The following is a 22034-nucleotide window of genomic DNA, read 5'->3' as shown; positions in this document are numbered from 1 at the left end:
TTGCCATTCCCCTGCCAGAAAAAGCGTACAATAGTAGCCTGTTACGACTAACCTTAGTTACGACCCCTCCGCTCCCTTTGGCTCCAACGCATTTGCGAAGCGCGCGCTGCACGTGAAATGCTTCTCGTTCCGCGATGTCACCCCAACAAAAAGGAGGGAACTATTGCTGCGTCGTCAACTGTCACAATGGCCATGCAAACACGAAGGGGTCGACTCCACCAGTAAAATTCTACCGATTCCCAAACAGTTGGCACGAAAAAAGCAGATGACAGGCATGGATTACAGCAGTGCGCCGAAAAAAGTAAGTAAACATTTTTTTTTATAATAAGGAGCACGCGCACGATACATTCAACATAACGGGTGTTAATTCCTGCGTCACCACCCTTCTAATGTATAGAGTTACTGGGAGATACACGTCCGCATCTTAAAACCACAAATTACCATAATACTTTCAACTTCCGTCTTTAGAGCACTGTTAAAAAATTAAGAAATATGTTTATGCTGCTACTATTATATGTAGTTGTTGGAGTTGTGTGCTCATGTGGTATTTGTGATGTGTGGTTATATATTTTTTACATCTATGCAGCGCCAATGGAAGTGTGTGGTTGCCAAAAGCTTCGACAATGATTTGTAGCAGACATTTTGTGGGAAACTGCAAAATGACTCAAGTCAGCACCCTTCGTATGTGCAGACAATATTTCCAGTGGCTTACGAGAAACGGGCACCTCACGCAGAAACGGCGCAGGGGTATGATAGGCAGTGAAGACTGTTGATTCCTGAATTCACGCTCAGCGAGAATTTGTTCCGCGCACGCGCAATGATCAAGTAAAACTAGAATAGAAGGGTATTTATCAAACATGACGCTTTCACACCGCCACGTTTTAATGGAAGATTGGAACGCGGTTAGTAACAAGCATCCTTGGATACTTTTCATTCGAACCACGCAAAATGTTTGATCAATAAATTTTCATACGTAGCTATCTTGTGACATTCTTGTATGAAGTGCTTCTGTGCACACAGATGGTTAGTTGCTAGATTTTTTTAATGAGGCATTTTGCCATCGCACATGATTTTATAGTTTGATTTCGTATGCAATACTTGTTTTATTTTGTGAATGCAATGGGATTACTAGCGGGATCACGGAACACCCTTAAACGTGTAGTCACTTTCAGACTTCACGTACATCTTATACTTGAAGATGATAACAAAAATTATTATTGGCGCACTATAGATATGCTCAATGCTGATTACAGTACAATATTTGAGAAAGAAAGAAAACTCCAACGTGTAAACGTTGTAGTGAACGGCGCAATCTAATCCCTGCCACCACCTTATTTTGCTTACAGGGCAGCCACGTCAGCACAAAATTCCGTGGAGCAGGCTCCTCAAGCAGCAATGCAAGAGAACTCTGTTTTCCTCAATGTCTACGACACGCTTTCAAATGATTTGGAATCGCTAGAGACGCCTCTCGCACCCACCAGTAATGACGATCCCCAGCCTTCAGCAGGCGCCTGTGAAACACAGGAGGGCAAGTTCATCCAGCTACACAGGCTGATGCTGTAAGCGTGCAACGTTGAGATGACTTCGTTTTCATTTTTACCTGTGATTTCACTAAGACCGCTGACGTAGGTCCTTTAATTCTTGTGCAGCCTGCTTAATTTTTTTTCATACCCAACAGGCATGTCAAACAGAACCAGAATACCAAGAAAATATGATTATCCTCCTGTCAGCAACAAATGGGTCTGAGGCCTCAACTCAACTTTCTCACAGTAAACAGTGCGACAAGGTAGTCACCACTACACATTTGCAGGGTTTGTCTCATACTTATAGTGGGCTTCGTTTTCATTGCAATTGTTGCAGTAATAATTCATAGGCACCCTCGTATAAAAACATATAAGCAAGAGTTCTTAGCTGTAAAAAGTATGGAAATCACAGTCATAATCACAAATTCGGTAATTTCGGTGTCTGATGGGAGCTTGGATATTACGACACTGCAGATAGTGTAGTGCTTTCACATGGTATGTCACATCTTTATGCATGCTGCAATAATTTGTTGAGCTTGTAGATGTAGTGACAGACATCCTGCGACAGTATTGTCACCCTCTTGAAAGCAGCATTTGAAATGTTCTCTGTTGTTTTTGTAGGTGACTATGACTGATGGAAATTGGAAGCGGAAATGTGAATGTTTCGGGCTTGAGACACTCAAGCAAAACGAGACTGCCTTGCGAGATTTATGCGGAGTCACCATGCAAGTCTTTAGTCTTTTGCTTAACATTCTGCCACAGCCCAGCTACCGAAGCACGGACGTGACTCGGGAGGACAAGCTCTGTCTTTTCTTGGCCAAGCTTAAGCTGGGGGTTAGCTTCAATGCATTAGCTGTGATTTTTGGAGTGTCAAAATCCACTTCGTCACGTGCATTTATAAGTATGCTCGACATACATAGCACAGCTTTGAAGGAGCGAGTATTTGTGTCACCAAGAGCTATCATAAGGCAGTGCCTGCCACAGCCGTTCAAGGAAAACTATCCGGAATGCACATTTATTATTGACTGCACGGAAGTTCGAGCTGAAGTGTCATCGAAGCCTGACTGCCAGCACATGCTCTATTCTAATTACAAAGGAGGCTATACACTGAAGGTCCTCGTTGGTATATTTCCAAATGGAATGGTTGCCTTCTTGTGAGACGCGTATGGTGGCCGATAAACTGACTCATTTACTACTCAGGACTCTGATTTTTTGAAACATGTACAAAAAGGCGACGTTATCTTGAGCGATAAAGGCTTTCCACGCAGCCGGACAGATGTGGAGGACAAAGGTAGTGTCATTGTGATGCCTCCCTTCAATTCAGGAGGAGGTCAACTTTCCCAAGAAGACATGGATACAACATATAAAATTGCGTCCGTGTCTATACATGTCAAGTGGGTTATTGGCAGATTGAAAATATACAGGATACTACGCAACACAGTTCCCATAACTTTGGTGCCGCACATGGACAAAGTGTTCCGGGTATGTGCAGCCTTGGTTAACATGCAGCCATGATAATTCAACAAAAAGAATGAGCGTCTTTTTACGACAGACTCTGTGGTGCTTGTTAACTGAGTTTAACTCGCATTTTTTTTTTTGTGTGAACTTAATTCTGACAGAGAATTTTATCGATGAATCAAGATTCCCAGTTCTTAGTTTTCTATGTATATTTGTTTCTGTAAAAAATAAAAGCATGTTTTCAATTAAATATGACGCATTTAATCCATCCGGAAAGGTTTGTGTTCACTGCACAACACGATTAGGTTAGTTCATGCTGTCCTGAAAAATTAATTTATCTCTGTTTTATGTGCTATTGCTTTCCTTTCAAACTGTTAGAGCTTTGTCAGCCTCGGTGGTACAATGGTTACGGTGCTCAGCTGCTGGCCCGAAGGTCACGGGCTCTATCGCAGTCGCATTTCGGTGAAGGCGAAATGCTAGACGCCCATGTACAGTGAGATGTCAGTGCACGAGAAGACGACACGGTTGAAATTTCTGGAGCTCTCGACTATGGCATGCCTCATAAACATATTGTGGTTCTGGCACGTTCAATAAAAACTTCGTTTTCAGTGCAGTAATCCTGTCCTTCTGCAACTGTTATGAGATAGTGTATTTCAAATCCCCATGTAGACACCAAGCAAGCTAGCCAGCTTGGAAATTGCTATCATTAATTCTCTTGCATATCGCACTGTGTGTTGAATTGTTTTTAACCTATGTATTAGCAACCTTATAGAGTCGACCAACAATAGACGTATTGGTTTCAAACCTTTATTTTGAGTCATATAAAAGAACACTTTGTGAAATGCTACAACATGTAAAAAACCATGTACAGTGCATTCTCGCAAAATCGAAATGTTTTCTAACCCAATTTTAAAGGCAAAAGCAAATGCTTACGTGAACTGCTTGTCAAAATCTCAACATCGCCCACAGCTAGCGTGCGTAAAATGGTATGCGCAAGGTTGCTTTGGAACTAAATACTGCACGTTAGTTTGTTTTGTCACCCAGCTTTGAAAAATGCATAGCACAACTTTCCATTTTCATTTAACATACCTAAATCTAAATATGCAAAGTACTATATGGCAAAATTCAGGAACATTAAAACCTCACATCGGAACATCAGACATAAAAGTCACTGCAACTGCTCTATTCAGAACAGTTCAAGGAAAGGTTTCACATAGACTAGACACATTGCAAATCATGCTTAGCACCATGCAGCGCTCACAAAAAGGACAAAGGCTTCCGTCCTTTGTTCTTTTTGTGAGCGCTGCACAGTACTAAGCAGAATCCATACCAACTAGCTCAGTTTTCCTTTCTGAGACATTGCACATCATAAATGTGCTGCGATCGCATTCTCCAAGCTCTGGCTAATCCGTGCACACCCAACTGATAGCAACATACAAATAAATATAGTCTTTGAAGTTTCTAGCAAGATGGGTTAATCCTGAAAGCAACACAATTCATATAATTGATGAAAGTGCATATCTCCTTTTGAGCCACATGTAGCTAACGGTATTGCACTTGGCCTATAGTCATATACCACACATCGTATTGGAGGCACTGTATTCATATTTGCAAAGCTGTGGCATAGTCATTCCAACTCGACCGCTAGTATTGTAGATCTAAACACTGTCTTTCTGTACTTTTGTTAGATCACGAACTGCGTGACGCCTGCTGGCAAGAAAGAGTAGTACACACTTGCCATCATGGATAAGAGCGGCGCTGACTGACACACTCAAGATTGCACGCACTTAAACAGCCGATGGACGGCGCCACCGTAGCTGAATTGGTAAAGCATACGGCGCGTTATTTGAAGGAAAGCAATTCTAAAAAATGGCGAAAACAAAAAAACTTTAAATAAAAATACTCCATTTTAGGGATGAGTTCCCACAAAAATTCTTCATCCCTCTTCACAGCAACTATGACAGACTGATTTGAACTGTACACAAAAAGCAGTGATGCCACCGAGGACTTCTGATTTGGAGCAATTTTTGGAGCAGCAAAATTTCCGTTTTGGAGCACTTTGGAGCAGCAAATATTTTCATCTTGGAGCACTTTGGAGCAGATAATTTTGCATCTGGGAGCACTCTGGAGCAGCAAATTTTACATCCTGGAGTGCACTACAGAAGCATATTGCATTAACACTGAAGCCCCTGAATATTATTATTGGGCTCTTATGAAGGCTAGAAATATTTTGATTCATTGCAAGTATCATGGAAAAAATCATCTCAGGAGAACTCCATACTTCACTCGCTAATGAAAAAATAAGAGTAAACGGAAATCCGGATCAATAAAATTGTATTTTATGAAATAACACTCTAAATACACCTACGTGGCTATCAGCAGACATGGTAGACAAACGCCGTGATGTACAGCAGTGCCTCAATGCCAAAGAGCCACACTGTCCCTAATGCATTCCCCTAAGAAAACTCCAAGGCGAAAGCCAGGTTCTTTTTCTTCTCGATCGACAGGTAGATCCTCCCCTTCCCTCTCTGCAAGCTTTGTGCACCTCACCTGCTTTTGCGCTAGCTCCATGATCGGCGCACCGATCACGGAAGCAGTGTAAAGCGACGATGTCCTATGATGATGTCATCAAGTGACATCACGATATATGAGGCAATGATGACGTCACAAGTTTTGATGAGCTATGACGTGATGATAACGCAATCACATGATTATTTTTTGCATCAATCGATTGACGCCGCCGACGGTCAATTTTCGTGTTTGATAAAGCATCTAAGGCTTTCGCATTCATATTGCATATTGAACGTTAACAGCTTGGCGGTTGACAACCTGGCCTTACATACCAAACTGTTCTCCACCATGTCACATCTGTGCCATGCGCGATATAGCTTCGCTTATCATCCACTTCACAGAGTAAAATGGCTGCTCAATTTATTTTTAATTTTTATTGTGATAGCAAATATATGGACACTCTCGGCGGAATTTTGCCGTCGCCGTTGCCGTAATTTTTCGTATAAAGTCCAAATTAATAACATCACCACGCGCATTCTAGCCGCGGGTAAAAGCTCGCGAGCGCTGGCGACGAATACGGCTGAAGCGGAGATAAAACTAGCCGGCCGTCTGTCTCCGTCGCACGAAGAGCGCATGAGATAACATTTTCCCGCGTGCGGGCCTGCCGTTGATTGCTCATTAAACAGAGAGGAAACGCCCCGCCCGTCTTTCGTAAAGAGCACGAAGGGGCGCCAGGGGAGCGGGGGGGGAGGAGGGGAATGCATCGTTCGAAGGGCGCAGTAGCTTGCACGCGCGCTATCTCGAGGCATCAGGAGACGGTTCGTAATCTTGCTGTGGTCTCAACGCTTACTTCGCGTTTAGAAAACTCAGAGCACGAAAACGCTTCGGTTCCTGGGGTGGCCATATTCCCTTAAACCAGCGTTTTGTTGAATTACACGAGATCGGATCCAAAAGAGTTAGCTGCTAGCCTTACTTCGTTGAACAATACAATTTGTTGGTATCGCATTCATTGTTTCGGCCTTAAGTGAAACTGAGTTTTTTTAACCGTCAGCTATTGACCCTCGAAAGCGAGGGGCGGACGTGTAACATGGCGTAGCCGCTTCACTGTGGGCCGTCAGGGACAGGCCCGCTACTGACAGCTGCGCATTTGCGGCTGCTCCTACCAGGAGATATGCTTTAATAATGAGATTACATTTTTAAAAAAGCAAGCAAAATTCGAATTCGAACCCTAGCACGTGAGCTCAAAAGGGCAGGGCCTTTTAGGGGGTATTTACAACAGAGTGATTACGAACTCGGATGTGCTGGTGGAAGGAATTACGAAAAAGCTCTTCTGGATGAAGATCCATGGATAAAGTATATCTGAGGAAAAGTGTCAACGCGTTCCTCGCGTGCTCTTCCATAAACGCGAAGCAAGAAAAATTCGATATCATTCCACATATCTACTGCTAGCGATCCCAGAATTCATTCCGCGATGTACAGAAACAGAAGTGACAGACATTTTAGCGGCACGCATGTAGGTATTACTGAACATTGCTTTCCTTGCGTGCCGTGCGATGCTTGAAACGAGCTATCAGAAGCGTTTCTGGAGCAGACGACGTCCACCGATGAATCGCCGTCGCACTTTCTCGCTACCGATAGGCCTAGACGTCACGAGCCTCTATGGAGAGCGCGTTTTGCTGTCGAGCCGACTTGCAGAACAGAAGCTGCGTCGGCACTATGCATGGCATTGTGGCTTACTTGGGACGCACGCGCGAGCGCGATTTATTCAGCGGAATAATTCTCGGTCCATGGTTGTGACTTTGTCAGCCCTAAGATCAATCTGCACATGTTCTGACGCGCAGGCGGTGCAATTGCCAGTGATAGACGCCCCCAAACCCCAGACTTTGGCGCAGTTTGGCGCAATTTTCGTCGATATTATCAGGATGGCGCACTAAATGCCATTTGGCGCACTTTGGCGCAGTTGGCGCAGGAGTGGAATCATTGCAAAAAGTAGTGCTCTCTGCAAGTGAAGAATATACATTTGGACCTGTATCTGAGTGTAGTACTGATGTGACTTTCTTAATTCAATTATGTCATCAATGAAGATCAAGTACGGAAGCTTGCAGTGCCGCTCTTCATACCTAATAAATGGTGAATCTTTCAATTTATATGAGCACTTGATTTCAATCAGGACAGTCTCACTATCAAGCTGTACAAGGCCATCAGGGCTGCAGCACAGCCAAGGTTGCTCAGGAAGAACCACCAGTCCAGTCTAGGGAATAAAAAGATGGGGAAATGAGGTGCGAGAATAACTAGAAACATTCCATCCAATTTGTGTGCCTTAAGTGTCTTACATGAGAGGACGGTGTCCTACCTGCACTATAGTACTTGTGCCAAGCCTCCTTTCCAGGTCCTCTTGGCTCTGATTCCTGTAATGATATTTACAGCAGCATATAAAATCAGTGACTTTCTGTATAACTTATTAAAGGGACATTGCACTAACCAAGTGCGGCCGCTCTTACTCTTTACGTTTTGGTATTGTGAAGTGAGAAACACACCATAGCACATGGCAGCGCTCTTGTAGGAGCTGGATTTAAGAAGTTGCTGAGCAGCTTTCCAGAGCCCTTGGTCATCTTTCTTTGTCCGAATCATGTGGGCTTTGGTGCTGCTGAGACGCAGTTTCCGCTCCTGATGCCACCTGCATATTTTGGTTCACAAAATATGCCGCTCCTTACCATTGTGTGCATTCCATTTCTAAATATTTATGACATACCGTGTACACGTTGACTGTCCTTGGGTCAGTAACGCTAAGTCAACTGGGGTTTGCTCTAGAGATGTCTTTGCTTGGTATATTTCCCTCTGATCAGCTGTCATTTCGGCCAAAAAATCTCTTTTCTGCGTTGTAGAATCATCTAAGACAGCCAGAAAATGGTGGACAGGTCGGTGTGACATTTGTTTGGGGAGGTTTCCAAGCTGAACAATAGTGTCGAGCAGCTCTCTGCAAACAAGCTCATGAGCGCTTAGCTCCATCAACTCCAGCACTTCTTTCATGGGGCAGTCAATTCTGGGGTAACTCATCAGCGTTGTTCTTGGCACAATTTTTACGTTTGGAGCTGTCGATTTCTTACCTGTTGCACAGATCAGGAGAAAATGTGGCATGAATTGACGCATTTTGGCTCCAATTTCAATGTATACGTAAGTGCTGTTAATTATTCCATGACTCAACAGTCAGATAACTTAAGCTGTGTAACCAGACTGAGCGTAACATGCTATAGACAATGCATGAACATAAATAATTAAGGGCTTCAGACAGGCCCTTATTCCACGCATTCACTATTCAAATAACTTTTACGATCATTTCATTTACAACATACATCCCTCATCAGCTCGCCGAATATATCCCACCCACCCCCCATATTTTGTGAGCCCACTTCTGCATGGCTGTGGAGTCTTTGAAAGCATGCCGCATCCTTTCTTACTGTGCTCATGCGGCCTTTCAGAGGTTAATGCCTTTCCGCCGTCTGAATGACTGAACCTGCACTTTCACTTACAATGGCATTCCACTCACTGTCTGCTTCCGAGTTTTCCAAGTCACGTTTTTACACAAATATGCAGCGGTCTCAAACTTACTAGGAAATTTGTATGCCAAGTGCTGTGATCGCTGGATCCGACGCTTCCCTTTGGGCTTTCCCCCACTGCTGAGGTTGGTTTGTGCAGCTGTCATCTTCACAAGTGTTTATGTGTACGTACACGGCCGCTGCATGCTTACACTGGCCGCATACACCATCGATATAACTGCATTTGCCGCTGGAGATGCGAAGCTCCCGCTTGAGTGGGCACGACCACGACTACGAAAAAAGAAAAAAAAAATGCGTTAGCCATTGTTGCACGTCCATTGGCAGATAGAGTGAAGTAGTTAATGAGTGTGCAGGTACAGCCCGTACCACACGGTGCACTTTCGATAGTGACCAAGATAAAATGCCTTGAAAGCGATGGGCTCTTCCCCTGCAGATTGCACAAAAAATTTTTTTTCTCAAAGCTGGGTGCTCGTCATGTTCCTATTAACAATGCTATGCCACATTGACAGTACACATGCTGTTCGTGAACTTGGAGTACCGCCTATGAGAACGACGATAATGCAAGGAAGGACACGCGAGATAGATGTCAATTTTTGTTGCGGGACAGAAAGAAGCCCAAAATAGAGAGTTCATTTTTGCAGTGTTGCATACTGCACGATAACTCGAATGGTTGCTAGTAAATTAAGGTATCCCAACTAATAGCAGTCACAGCGCCAGGGCCGCTTAACCTAAAGCACGAGAAGTGGCCTTACCCATGCATCCACTAATAAACATAGAGAGTGCATTGTACACACAGCAAACCAAAGAAAATGGGTATGTATATAATTATGAACGTACAGAACATTGTACTCACCTCGAACTCCACATCGTAAACAATGTCGTCTTTCACTTGCGAAATGCACTTGACTCTGACGAGGACGGCGTCGTCTGCTATGACTTGCTCCGCATTGGCTACATGGCTTAGCAGACGCTGACCTTTTACTGAATTGCTGCCACGAAAAAAATCTTCAATTGCGGCGATCTTCTCAAACGCGGACAAAAGCGTGTACATCCTAGCCGCACGCAACGCAAGACTCTCAAAAACACGTGCAGAACGCGTGCAGCGTGCGAGCAAAGCAACACGTTTTCAAGGCAGCTTGAAGGGGACAGCGGAGGGGTCAACAGTTGAGTAACGAGTTTTCTCCCGACATTGACTGGCAGCACCCGGCACCGCAGCACCTCCCACGGCGTGGGTCTCCCCTATCTACATGGCGACAATTATGTGCGTTTGGCCAGCGCTTCGTTGGCTGGGCATGCGAATTTCAGTTCCTTGTGGGCGTGCATGCAATGAGTAGCAAGTGGTGGTGTGTTGTGGGCTGCACGCTATTTATTCCCTGTATAATTACCATGACGGTCACGAAACACTCGCACTTAACGATTACCCCGCATCTTTATATTAGAGTGTTTTAGCTAGTAGGGCAGGTTGACCACACGGAAAGTGCGGCAACACAGTACCGCCTGAAGGGTGCACATGCATGAACATTACCGTACGAAAACACTTTCCGTAACGTATACAGGTTGCACTGTGACCGGGCCTATCGGTATTAGCCACGAGAATGAACACTGGCGATGTGGCAGTCATGGCAATGTGACGTCACAGCAAGGACTCAATGGCCCCGCGGCCGAGGATCGCCTTTTTCTATGCCCGCCGTGTACCCACTCTTTCACAATACCATGGTGGTTACTGTTCTCTTGCGATGCAAATCTCCCAAGGTAGAAGGTGGATGTTTTCACTACTAGTGAAATTAAAGTAAGCTGCAGAAAGTTTCAATAATACAGCTCATAATGGGCAAACTCCCGTCCGAACAGAAGATATTCGTTGTAAGAAGCAAGACCTTGGTTGCTTTCACCATGCACTCCAAGAAATCGGTGCTAAAGAAACATTTATGCTAATGGTTCTCAATTCATTACAACTTGGTATACACTCCACGGGTAGAACATGTGTCCCGAAGAATTACAAATAAAATTAGGGCGTTTTCAATTCACTGACTACTTTGCAGTTTGTCGTACAAGTTGTGTCTGCCTCGGCAGATTATCTAGGCAAATTGACAAAGTTGCGCTTTCTGCTACAGGAGACTTTAGATGAATCAGTCTATCATAAAGAATCACTTAATATATCCACATCATTAAACAACGTAATACTGCCACACACAAAAGGTTTCGAAAATGCTGAGATGTTAGTATACTTGAATTATGTAATGATTTCTTCTCAAGAGTCGTTTGGGATTATGTGGCTGTGTATACCCAATTTGCATGAACTGCTGGTCCGATCAACCACCGTGTCACAAGCAGTAATGTTGAATTCACATGGGAGCACTGTTGATAGCAACTGCTTGTAGAACAAGCTCCTGAAAGTCGAAATGGGCGTTCTGAACTTTTTCGATGGCTTTCTCAGCAACGTGGCTCGCGTAATAATTGAACGTCCTTTGCCTAAAGGAGTCAATGACTGGTCTCGCACGTCATGTCCACAAACAGGTTGATGACGGTCAGGGGTACTCAAATGCAAGGAAAATTCACTTACGAGCTGGCTATCTAAACTGGTACTTACGAGTGTACGTAACAGTGCCATTGATACGATGCTGCACGAAGACGCAACCTGACGGCAATAAGAAGTGTCCGCAATTAACCTCGACTTGTTTTTGTAGTGAAATGAAGCCCCGAAATTATTTCGAGGAAAACGTGAAACATGATGAGTGAGCGAGTGCACAAGAAAAACAAATACAACTGCAGCGGTATTCTCGGGCAAGCGCTTTCCGGATTTTTTTGCGAGCCTCGATACTGCACGTGCGTTTGTATCTGTGCGCGGAGCTTGGTACACCAGCAAGAACGCTGCCGCAGATACATGCATGCGTACGATGCAAATAACACTTGCGGAGGGGAAATTATATCTCTGAAAGGAATCGCCTGTGAACAGCGCAACCTAATAATGCAAATGTGGTGTCGTACGTGTCAAAACCATGATTTGATTACGAGGCACAGTGCGGAATAATTATGACCGCCTGCATTCCTTAACGTGCTGCTGTATCTGAGCACATGCACCTTCTTGCAGTTCACCCCCATCGGAATGTGGCTGCCGTGGCCTAGAATCAATCCCATCCTCGAGGTTAGCAGCGCGACACAACAACAAACCTGATCAAAGTGTGTACGAAGGAGCGCGGGTACCGTTGGCGATTGTAAAGAAAACATGTATAGCTTTTTGTCGTTTTACTACGAGCATTATAGATGCTGTTTTCGTCATTCATCAGAAGCTTGAGACAATTGAAAAGCGACTGCAAACAGCGGAACAGCGTATGAAGCGAGCACGTTATGTAGGCGCGCCACGGTGGCCGTCGAAAAGTCCGTGCCGTGACGTCATGCGGGCCTCCTACCAGGTAGCGCCACCCCAACTTCTCTGGGCTAATACGGTGAGCTGTGTGTCGTGTGAAAGGTGGCTCGTACTTGGCTTATATTAAACTCCTTCAGCATTAACGCGATGTTGAATATCACTATTGCCAAACTTATGCACTCTTCCCATAGCAATATTAAGAAGCTTTAGTTAGTCCACAAACTTCTGAGTGATAGCATTTTACCCAATTATGGCCACACAAACTTGAGCCGCCTGGACAGGTGGCGCCATCTGGCGGTGGAATGCGCAACCAGGCAAGCAAAACAGGTGTGTTTTACTTCACTGAAGAGGAATGGCTATTTTAGTTGGCCTCCAAATGCGTCTGAATCGCAGCTGTCATGTTCCGACTGCTCGTAGAGCTTGTACACGTAGCACGGTCAGTCACAGACATGGTACAGCTGTTGTGACGGGGTCACCTTTCCCCTGAGCGGCTGCTCTCTGCCGCTTTTGCTTTCATACTACGCGCTAGCGGGACTGCCATGCCTTGCACAATTGTTTTTGCTGACTTATACGTCACCCGAAGACAGTACTGCTCAGTTGGGTTTCGGTTTCGGTGTTACGCTTTTTTGCTTATTTAAAATTATTGTCCTATTTGCCGAGTATTTCTGCTATTGGACCCGTGACAGGAGTGCCTCAGGAATACTTTGACATGGTAAAAGATTGCCGGAGTTGGCCTTTAAGGATAAGATTGGGTGAACAGACCTTAAAAAAAATAAGGTTTTGATTCAATAGCATGCGCATGCAAGATGGCGCACGTGTCATTTCGTTTCAGCGGGCGAGTGTGTGTGTGTGCATTTTTAGCAGAACGAATGAAATGAAGTCCTTTCTCACGCTTTGCCATTTGAAAACCTGGCCATGTTGCTAACTCTAAATGAAGGAAAGTTCACATTACATTATGACGCGTTTCTACAGCCCTTCGTGAGACCGCCAAAAGCCCTGCAATGGTGCGGTGACCCCAATGACGATGTAGAAAATAATGAGAACAGGTGACTAGTTTTTGGAGAACCAAGCCCACCACCTTGGAACTTAGTGGAAACATGGCCTAGTAGATGGCGTGGTTGTGCTTCATCGCGCCACATTTGAATTGGAAGGAAAAAGAGGAAGAAATGGGTGTTGCTATGTTGTAGGTTATACTGGTATGGGCTGAACTGCAAGCATACTGGGAACATGGCAGCAATATCTCCTAAAGTGATCTAGCTATTCAAAGAAATTGTTCAAGTTTAAAAGCTCCTCGAATCGCCGAGAGATAACAGAATTCCTTAACCACATTACAGCTTGAAGCAATTTCTGTTGCAAGTGACAAAGCATTGTGTATGGCATGGACAGTGCGTTTCTGCTCCCTTCCTCTTTGAAATCAACCTGTGACACCTTTCGATACACCACATGCGCAAGCTATATCATGCCAAATGAAATAATGCAGCCGCAATTTAATTAGTAGTGAATGACGTGACAGCAGCCGACGGAGTGCGTCATCACCACATTCATTCATAGGAAAACCGAAGTGGCATCAGCAGACATGAGCGGGTCAATGCAGTGGAGATTGCTTGCAAATTCTGCTGAGCAAGTTTTGCCGTCTTTGCCACCACATGAATAGTGGCGCTACAATTCGTTTGCCCTTGCTTGTATGTAATTGTAGATGCATTTCAATGTGGACCATGATGTCGCGTGATGAAAGCAGCATGGTGCCACACATTTGTCAAAACATGCTGCACAGCACGCTTCCATGCCCTCCTACCACCATGTTCGTTTACTTCACGCGCGCCTTGGACATGGTGAATTTGACTAGAGACACAAGAATAGAATGGACAACAATTATTCAACTCTGCCACTGTCTTTACTATTGTGCTTCACTCTGCCATTAGTTCTCCTCTGGAGAAAGATCACGTTATTCTTCGTCACACCACTACGTCATTGTTTTGTAGCATGCATTAGCAAAAACTGCTGCATTGTTTTGTAGCATGCATTAGCAAAAACTGCTGTTTACACTTTGTCATAATTTGTGAACAGGGAACACCTAGCATTAAAGTTGCAACCAGCGCAATGCACAAACATTACCACTATTACATTGCTAAAGATTATGGATTGCACAGAATGAAACTCCATCGCATTGAAACTCATACACTGAATTTCGAATAGTGCTGCCGCAACCAGGATTGGCTCCGTGACTTAATACACCGCAGCAAAATGCTACGAATCGCTGTGGGCTGTAAAAATATGCAATAAATATTGCCTGTAATTTTAGGGGTGTGGTGCTACGAATATTATAGAATATGCTGTGTTGGCGTTATTAGCATTGTAGAATATGTTGTGTTAGTGTAATTTTCTTGGTGAAGGGGCCGGTCAAGCTGTCAAATGCAGCTTTTTTGCCTTCACACCTAACCACGTACATACCGTACTCTAATGTACCTGCCACGTGGTTGAATAAGCTCAAACTCAACTGGCTTTTTGATCATGTTGCAATGCTCCTTAATGTTAATATCTCACATAATTGGTACATTTTGTGGCACCTCCCGTAAAGGTACAGCCATGCTAGCGGCAAAAAACGTGTGCGGCGAGTAGTCAGCGCCTTCCCTTGAAGGCCACCTTGGCAAGCGCGTCGCAGCACAGCCGTGTGATAAGCTCCAGTGCACTCTCGGAACGCGCATTGTTTTTTGTTTGTCAGCCGCTGCTTTACACTTTTGTTGCACTGCGGGTTGTCTCGGTTGAAAACTTGGCGCAGAGCAGTGGTAGCCCGGTTGCCATTACTCCGTTACATCCCACTCATCGCTCCTGGTTGGTTACTTACTTCACGGCACATGTCATTTCTGCCGCTTTTTACACACGCATCTCGGTATGACGTGAGTATAAAGCTTCATTCGTCGCATACATAGAATGCGGGTATAAAATTTCACTGGTAGTGAGTGTAAGAGGACATAAGGCTGATAGTAACGCTGAATATAAGTAGATAGGACAAGGCATGTGTACCTGCGAAGGACAAACTGCTGGTCTAGTTTGCCTTGTACAGCTTATGTGGACAATTATGGCAACAAAGGGAGACACAGACAGTAGAAAAGATAAAAACAAGTGCTTCGTTTCAAATGTTTGTGTGTGCACACTTTTCTAGCATCATTTGTCGACATCAGCTATGAAGGCCTGTTTCGTGAAAATGAGCCTGAATTTAATAAAAGTGAACATGAGCTCCGATGCGATGAGTGTGAGTGCTTATAAGTTATGGCAAATGGCAGAATGAGTTAACTGACTCTGTCAGGTAGGAGCACATCACATCATTCGAGTACGTTGCACAGGTAAATACAGAATAGTATCGTGCCATGAAAATGACCATGACAGATGAACATTGGCAACATAACCGCAGTGAGGACACTGGTGCTCTTTTTTGTCCCCTAGGCCAGCGAGTTCTACTGACAGGCAGCTCATGAGCCTCCAAGTCAAACACGCGCAAAAAAAAAAGAAAAAAAAAGAAAAAAAACTTTCGTTCGATATTTCGTACCAACAGTACCACATGCATACACCTTTGTCTGAAGTTCTCTGAATGCATTAAACAGACATGCTCATTTACATGCACTACCAAATAAATCAGACTAATGAATGAGTAGTGTTGCTAAGACCTAAAATCATAAGTGCGCGCTGCTGCTGTCAATAGGTCGGCGAAATAAATAGAGCTCACTCGAACTCGCTGAGTGAGCTAGACTCGTGACACAATCAGACTTACAGCTCAATCTTAGTCTGAGTGAGTTTTCCGACCTATAAGCAAGGGAACATAAGGGTTTCTTCAAAAAGGGGAAGGAGGAAACGGGGCATCTCGGCTTCAGTATCACAGCAAGGCATGAAAGGCAGCAGGAGCAGAGTAATGCCCTCTCCAGCGCAAACCTCCTATCAGTGCACACGTAAACATCGTGTGAGCTGAGGCACAGCAGCTTCTGAGATACTGGGATGCATATGCAATCCCCACAATCCATATGCTGGATTGAATACACTGGGGGTAATGGGACGTATGACGTAGCGGTGTGAGGTGCAACAGGAACAAAAGCTGTTGGAGCGTGAAGAGAGTGCTTCACAGTTTCTACATACAATGCACACTGATGATACAGGTCACTGGGATTTGGGGCTTGAATCACTTGCTGGATTTCATTTTTTACAAGAGCTTGATGTGGGCTGCAGTAGGCAGCGAACCCATTGGAGCTCTTCACGAGCAACCAGGCAGATAAGATCTCAAAGAAAATGAATGTTTCCAATGGAGACAGAGCCATCTTTGAAATTGATCAATGTGGCACGTAGAGCACTTTGTAGGAGAAAGGTCACGAGGAAACATGAAACAGACACACACTTCGTGTTTCCTTGTGTCATGTGCACTGTACCTGTATCTATCTGTGAAGTTGTCCCTCCTTCACAGCTGAGCACTGCTGCAGTGCTTCCTCCATCATAGTGATAACCATGATGGAGGGAGCCACTGCTTTCAGAGGACTTCGAACAAGGCCAGCAAATACCTGTTGCTTAACGCACCACGTCAAATGGCTTTCAACAGAAATGCTTCTGGCCCTAGTTGGTGCTTGCTAAAGGATGCATTCTGTCATATTAAACACGTAGACAATGGCACAGGCTGTCGCGTATGTGTATTCCTTTTGTGTGTCTAATTTGTGCTAAAATATGACCTTTCACAGAAAATGGCAACTAATTCTTCCTTTTGGCATGTTTGGATACGCTTGGCAATAAAGGCACGTCATGTCCTAGAACTCATGAGAGCACCCATGATTACAGAGGAATGCGAGATGACGCATGTCGAAGAATCAAGACATGTCATCTGCAGATCAGATTTCAATGACCAACAACTGTGCTTGTGGCTATCATTATGCTTTCGAGTGTTCTCTATTTTGCTGGGCACAAGTTCACCCAATAAAGTTTTAAATGCTTATTTAATGCTTTGGGTTGCTATGTTCTTCACTGTCGCCACAACATGACAATATTGTCACATTGTTTTGACAGTGGAGTCACAGCAGTCAAAGGGTTATTTAAAGACTTTATGCATGAAAAAGATGTGCATCACTGCAGCCTGTTCTTTTGAATAAAGATTGAGTGATTAGTAAACTGTCGTTGATTGTTGAGATTTGCTACTATCCCTTGCATCTGAGGTTTAGTTTGGCATGTGTCTAGATTCACTGCAGCAAGATGTGCGCACCTGAGGTTTTCACCGCCCTCCAGCACCTCATACTCCAGACCAGCATCTTGGGTGGCCACAAAGTCCTTGAGGTGTGCCTGCTCCAGTGCCTGCCACAGAGCATCATCCGTGTACTCTTCACAGGGATCCAGGTTCCACCTCAACGTGCCCGCAAACAACACTGGATCCTGCACAGCATCACTTGTTCTGTCATGCGGTGATTTCAGAGCTCCTCAATCATACCACTGGCAGACATGCCTGTGGATTAATTTGAGGAGGACAGCAAAGCACTGTGCCACCTGTGAGCAGAAAACACACTGCATCATCGTGATCGCATCACTTTCATTGCGCGAGTTTTTGTGGCAAATACAGTCGAACCCACTTATAACGATCCCACGTATAACGATCTATCGGTTATAACGACCATATTTCAGTGCACTTACGATTTTCCAATGCTAAACATTGAAGCTGCGTCCACATATAGCGAACATTTTTCAAAGCCTCCTACTTTTACAACGAACACTTCAGACACGGTCGCGGTAAAAATATGGTGCATACGAAGCGAAAAAAAGTTAAAACAGGCCTTCTAAAGCGTGAGAGGGACGCGCGCTCGCGCGTGCCCTGCTCCAGTTTACTCGCGACTAAGATATCCCTGATCGGCGAGCACCGCACGCAGATTTCGGACGCTGCGAGCGAGGTCGCTCACTTTCGAGCCTTTTCTTCAGTGGCAGAATGGCAGTGAGGGAAAAAAAAAGGAGGCAGCATGAAGCCTTGCGGTCAGCTTTCGCACGGTAACCTTTCCTGACGCCGTTCTCTGCAGCTACGACCGCCTACGATGAACCAAACAATGCCTTGGAACGCAAGAAGACATAAATGCAAGAAGTGATAACCGCGATAACTTTCATCGCATAAAGGTTCACTGCGTCCCTAAACTCGTCCATGCCACAATGTGCCGCAAAAAGTCGTCCGTCTTTTCGGTAACGGCAGAGACCGGTCGATCGGTAATAACGACTTCCGCGCGATTGCGGCGATGCCTTCGCGGATAAGCATTAGAAAAGAGCGAAGGCGAGGGGGTGGCCGTCGATGAACGTGCAGTTATGACTTATAGCCAACAACCTTATATCACAGTCATCTGTAGATATCGGCTCGGCTGCGCGTGTGGCGTACGCCGTACACTGTGCGGATTGACGGCGTACGAGCGCGCCATGCTGCCGATCGCAAGTTCGCCGCTGCCGCGTCGTGCGAGACCGCTTTAAAGTGCGCCTCGCTTTGTTGAAACGAAAGTAGCTCGCTGTTGTTGAGCGGCGTGGGCACCGAGAAACGTCGATGTACTGGCAGCGAGCGTATACTGCGTGTTTGACTAGGTGAGAACTCAAGTGCGCCGCGTATCGCCGTGCAGGGCCGCGAGAGCATCGCGGAGACTTAGAGTGCACGTTGCTTGCAAAATGCTTGTTTTCGCCGCGTTGAACGAACAGGCTACTCGCCGCACCCGTGCACGGTCCGGAGTGAAGCAGGCACGAAGAACTTACAAACGCGCGCATACGGCATACAGCAAGCGGCCCGGCAGTGACTCCGCGAGCCGAGTAGGGGACGCGCTGCACGCAACTAGCCAGGGATGATCGGCTCCACGTGGCAGTACTGCGCTTCGGTGAAACGGTGTCAGTTCGCAGCAAAGGCGGGTAATTCGCTTGTGAGCACATAGCGGGCATCGCTTCACGACGCGAAAAGGCTTAGCTTGTCACCGGAGGGGTTGGGTGCACTTCAATAAAAGTGCACAGAAAAAAAAAAACGGCTTGGCCGCTAAGCACACATTTTTAAAGGCGAGTCCATATACAACGAACTACTGATATAACGACCACTTTTCGCGACACTTTGGAGTTCGTTATAAGCGGGTTCGACTGTATTAGAATTACTCTCAAAAAAGATCCAACAGTTCTATGGCCACAACATCATCTGCAAAATGTAAGCCAAAAGCGTAAACAGCTTGCTTCTTCAATGCAGCATCACTTGTGGGCCTGAGCATTGGAACACACAGAAATGCCATTTATTGGCTAGTTTTTCTGCTTAACGAAGGTGCCACAATTATCAGACCTCCAATTTGGTCAGTGGTGTCCAGATTTTGACCCATGGAGCCTATGGGGAGTTTTACAACTCATATGATTGAAGAACTCTGATTTTGAAAGCATTTTACGACAAAGTTTTCCATCTTACTTTTTTCTCAAACCACATTAGTGTGTAACAGATGCCTCAACACAGGCCAAACTAGCGTTTCTGCCAAGTGCAGAATTTTATTTCAGAGCCTTTTTGTCTCACATAGGTGAAACAAATTTCACGTGATAGCATATTTTAGAAAGAGTTCTATAAAAGTAACTTACGTTTTTGGTCTATGACCGTTTTTTGCAAAAAATATTCTCCAGAACGCTATGCTCTGCTCTGTATTACCTCTGTGCTAAGGAGTAAAAACATTAATCTATTTCGTGAAACTGTCTTATACCAAAAGCAATATGCCGAGACAACCCAAAAATGCTCATTTTGAAAGAAAGTGCCAAACGGTTGATTTTTAGCAAAATTTTTTTCTCACTTGATTTTCGACTACTTGTGAAATTCAAGTGGCCCTCATGTGGCCATAAAATTTTTGCTGCTCGAAATATTTTGGGAAAATACTGTAGAAAATGCTCATGCGTGTGTAATTTCTTGCAATTTTTTTAGAAAAATTGATTTCGGTCTAGCGCCATGATTGGTTGGTGTGGAATGACCCATAAAATTTTTATTCCTTTTCCACTCCCAGTTTCAGCCTCATAATGGCCAACTTACTTAGGGAATTAAATAAAGACGTGGCCAATATCGTACAGTCAGCTCGTAATTAACCCACTTGAAACTACATTCACTCCCCACGTAAAACCATTCGTGCCACACATATATCCATACACGTGCATGTTATTCATCCCTCTGATGCAACCATGTTTCTTGGTGTTACCACTGATTCTCACCTAAGCACATTGCCGCTATCTCGTCCAAAATTTCTTGTGGAATTCGAGTTCTGATTAAAACGCGCACATACTTCCCTTTGCACATGCTTCGCTCATTATACTTCACCTTCATTCATAGTCACCTAACATACTGCGCTTCCTTGGGAAACACCTATAGGATTCATCTGTCCAAGATTGCTCATTTACAGAATAAAGCTATAAGGATTATAACCTTTAGTCACTGGAAAGACTCCGCTACGCCTATCTACAGTAATCTCGGCATTCTCCCCATCCATCATTCCATATCTCTGAAACTTGGTATGCTTATATTTCGCACGCGTCAGCATGACATTGAATTAAGCAGTATTCCATCCCGTTATCTAATAAATGCAAATTTAACCAGATTCTCCCTTCAACATAGCTTACTGTTGCCGGTGGTTTACTCAAACTATGGTAAAGAGACAGCGTTGTTTTCTGGTATTTACCTTTGGAACTTACTACCTACATTCATTAAAAGCTGCCACAGTATAATATCATTTAAAACACAATTAAAGAAACATTTATTTCAACATCTTTGCTAACATTTCATGGTACCACCTTTCTTGTTTCCTTAATTTATATTTGATTTTCTTTCTTTCATTTTCATTTCTCATTGTCATTTTTTATAGCAATTGCGTTTTTGCTTTCTTTTGAGTTGTGTGGATTGTTTTATGCCTTGTTAACTTAGAATTCGCGTCGATTTGTCTTAATGTGTATTATTGTATTGGTTTCTGTACTATTGTTGCATTTCATGCTTTTGAATTATATTTCCTATTCTTTTTTTTTTCTTGTTCTTTTTCAATTTCGTGTTTCCAATATGCTTTTCTTTTGCTTGCCACTTGCCTGCCCTGTATTCAATCAATACAATATTGCTAGGAGGTCCCTCTGACAGTGTTTACTTCGGGACCTCCTTCTGTAATACTTATGAACCATGTCACTTGTATTTTCATGATGTTACAATAAACTTCAAACTGTTTTGTCATCCTGGCTACAATACCATTCAACTTGCCCTTTCCTCGTGTGCTCATTCTGGCCACTGCCTTTCAATTTCACAGTAACAAACCAGAAAAATTAACGCCTCTTGAGAACAATGTAGTCAACTTGATGGTTTCATAAAAAAAAAAAAAAAAAAAACAGACACAGAAAATGGGGACTGAGGGAAAGATGAAACCATGTTTCTGAACCTTACCTCAATCAAGTGAACATGCACATGCTTACAGTACTGTCTTTACCCTGTCCACAACCTAAGAATGTCAGATGTGTGAAAAAAATTTTAATTTTTTATTAGGTTCAGAAGATACATAATGCATTTAGCTCGTGGGTCAATTCTACCTTGATTAACTGACGTGCTTGTTCACCTAAGGATAATTTTCGCCTCATAAGAATGCTGCTATGGCACTT

At 44.3% G+C, this 22034-nt stretch overlaps 1 protein-coding gene and 1 long non-coding RNA gene across 2 annotated transcripts in view; both read right to left on the bottom strand.

Moving 5' to 3' along the window:
• Window positions 1-22034, bottom strand: part of LOC119382421 (multidrug resistance-associated protein 1) — a 351316-nt gene that overhangs the window by 6329 nt on the left and 322953 nt on the right. The window contains exon 29 of the mRNA XM_037650116.2: window positions 17647-17813. Within this exon, the coding sequence (XP_037506044.1) occupies window positions 17647-17813 (167 nt within the window). The remainder of the gene's footprint in view (window positions 1-17646; window positions 17814-22034) is intronic.
• Window positions 3779-9859, bottom strand: LOC119382423 (uncharacterized). The gene is made up of 5 exons (XR_005181530.2): window positions 9102-9859; window positions 8245-8383; window positions 8030-8169; window positions 7846-7900; window positions 3779-7743 (listed from the first exon to the last, which is right to left on the bottom strand). It is a non-coding gene; the product is annotated as an uncharacterized LOC119382423 (long non-coding RNA).

The sequence above is a fragment of the Rhipicephalus sanguineus genome, chromosome 2 (assembly GCF_013339695.2).
Source record: "Rhipicephalus sanguineus isolate Rsan-2018 chromosome 2, BIME_Rsan_1.4, whole genome shotgun sequence".
Classification (NCBI taxonomy): Eukaryota; Metazoa; Arthropoda; class Arachnida; order Ixodida; family Ixodidae; genus Rhipicephalus; species Rhipicephalus sanguineus.
This window is presented reverse-complemented; position numbering and strand designations above follow the sequence as displayed.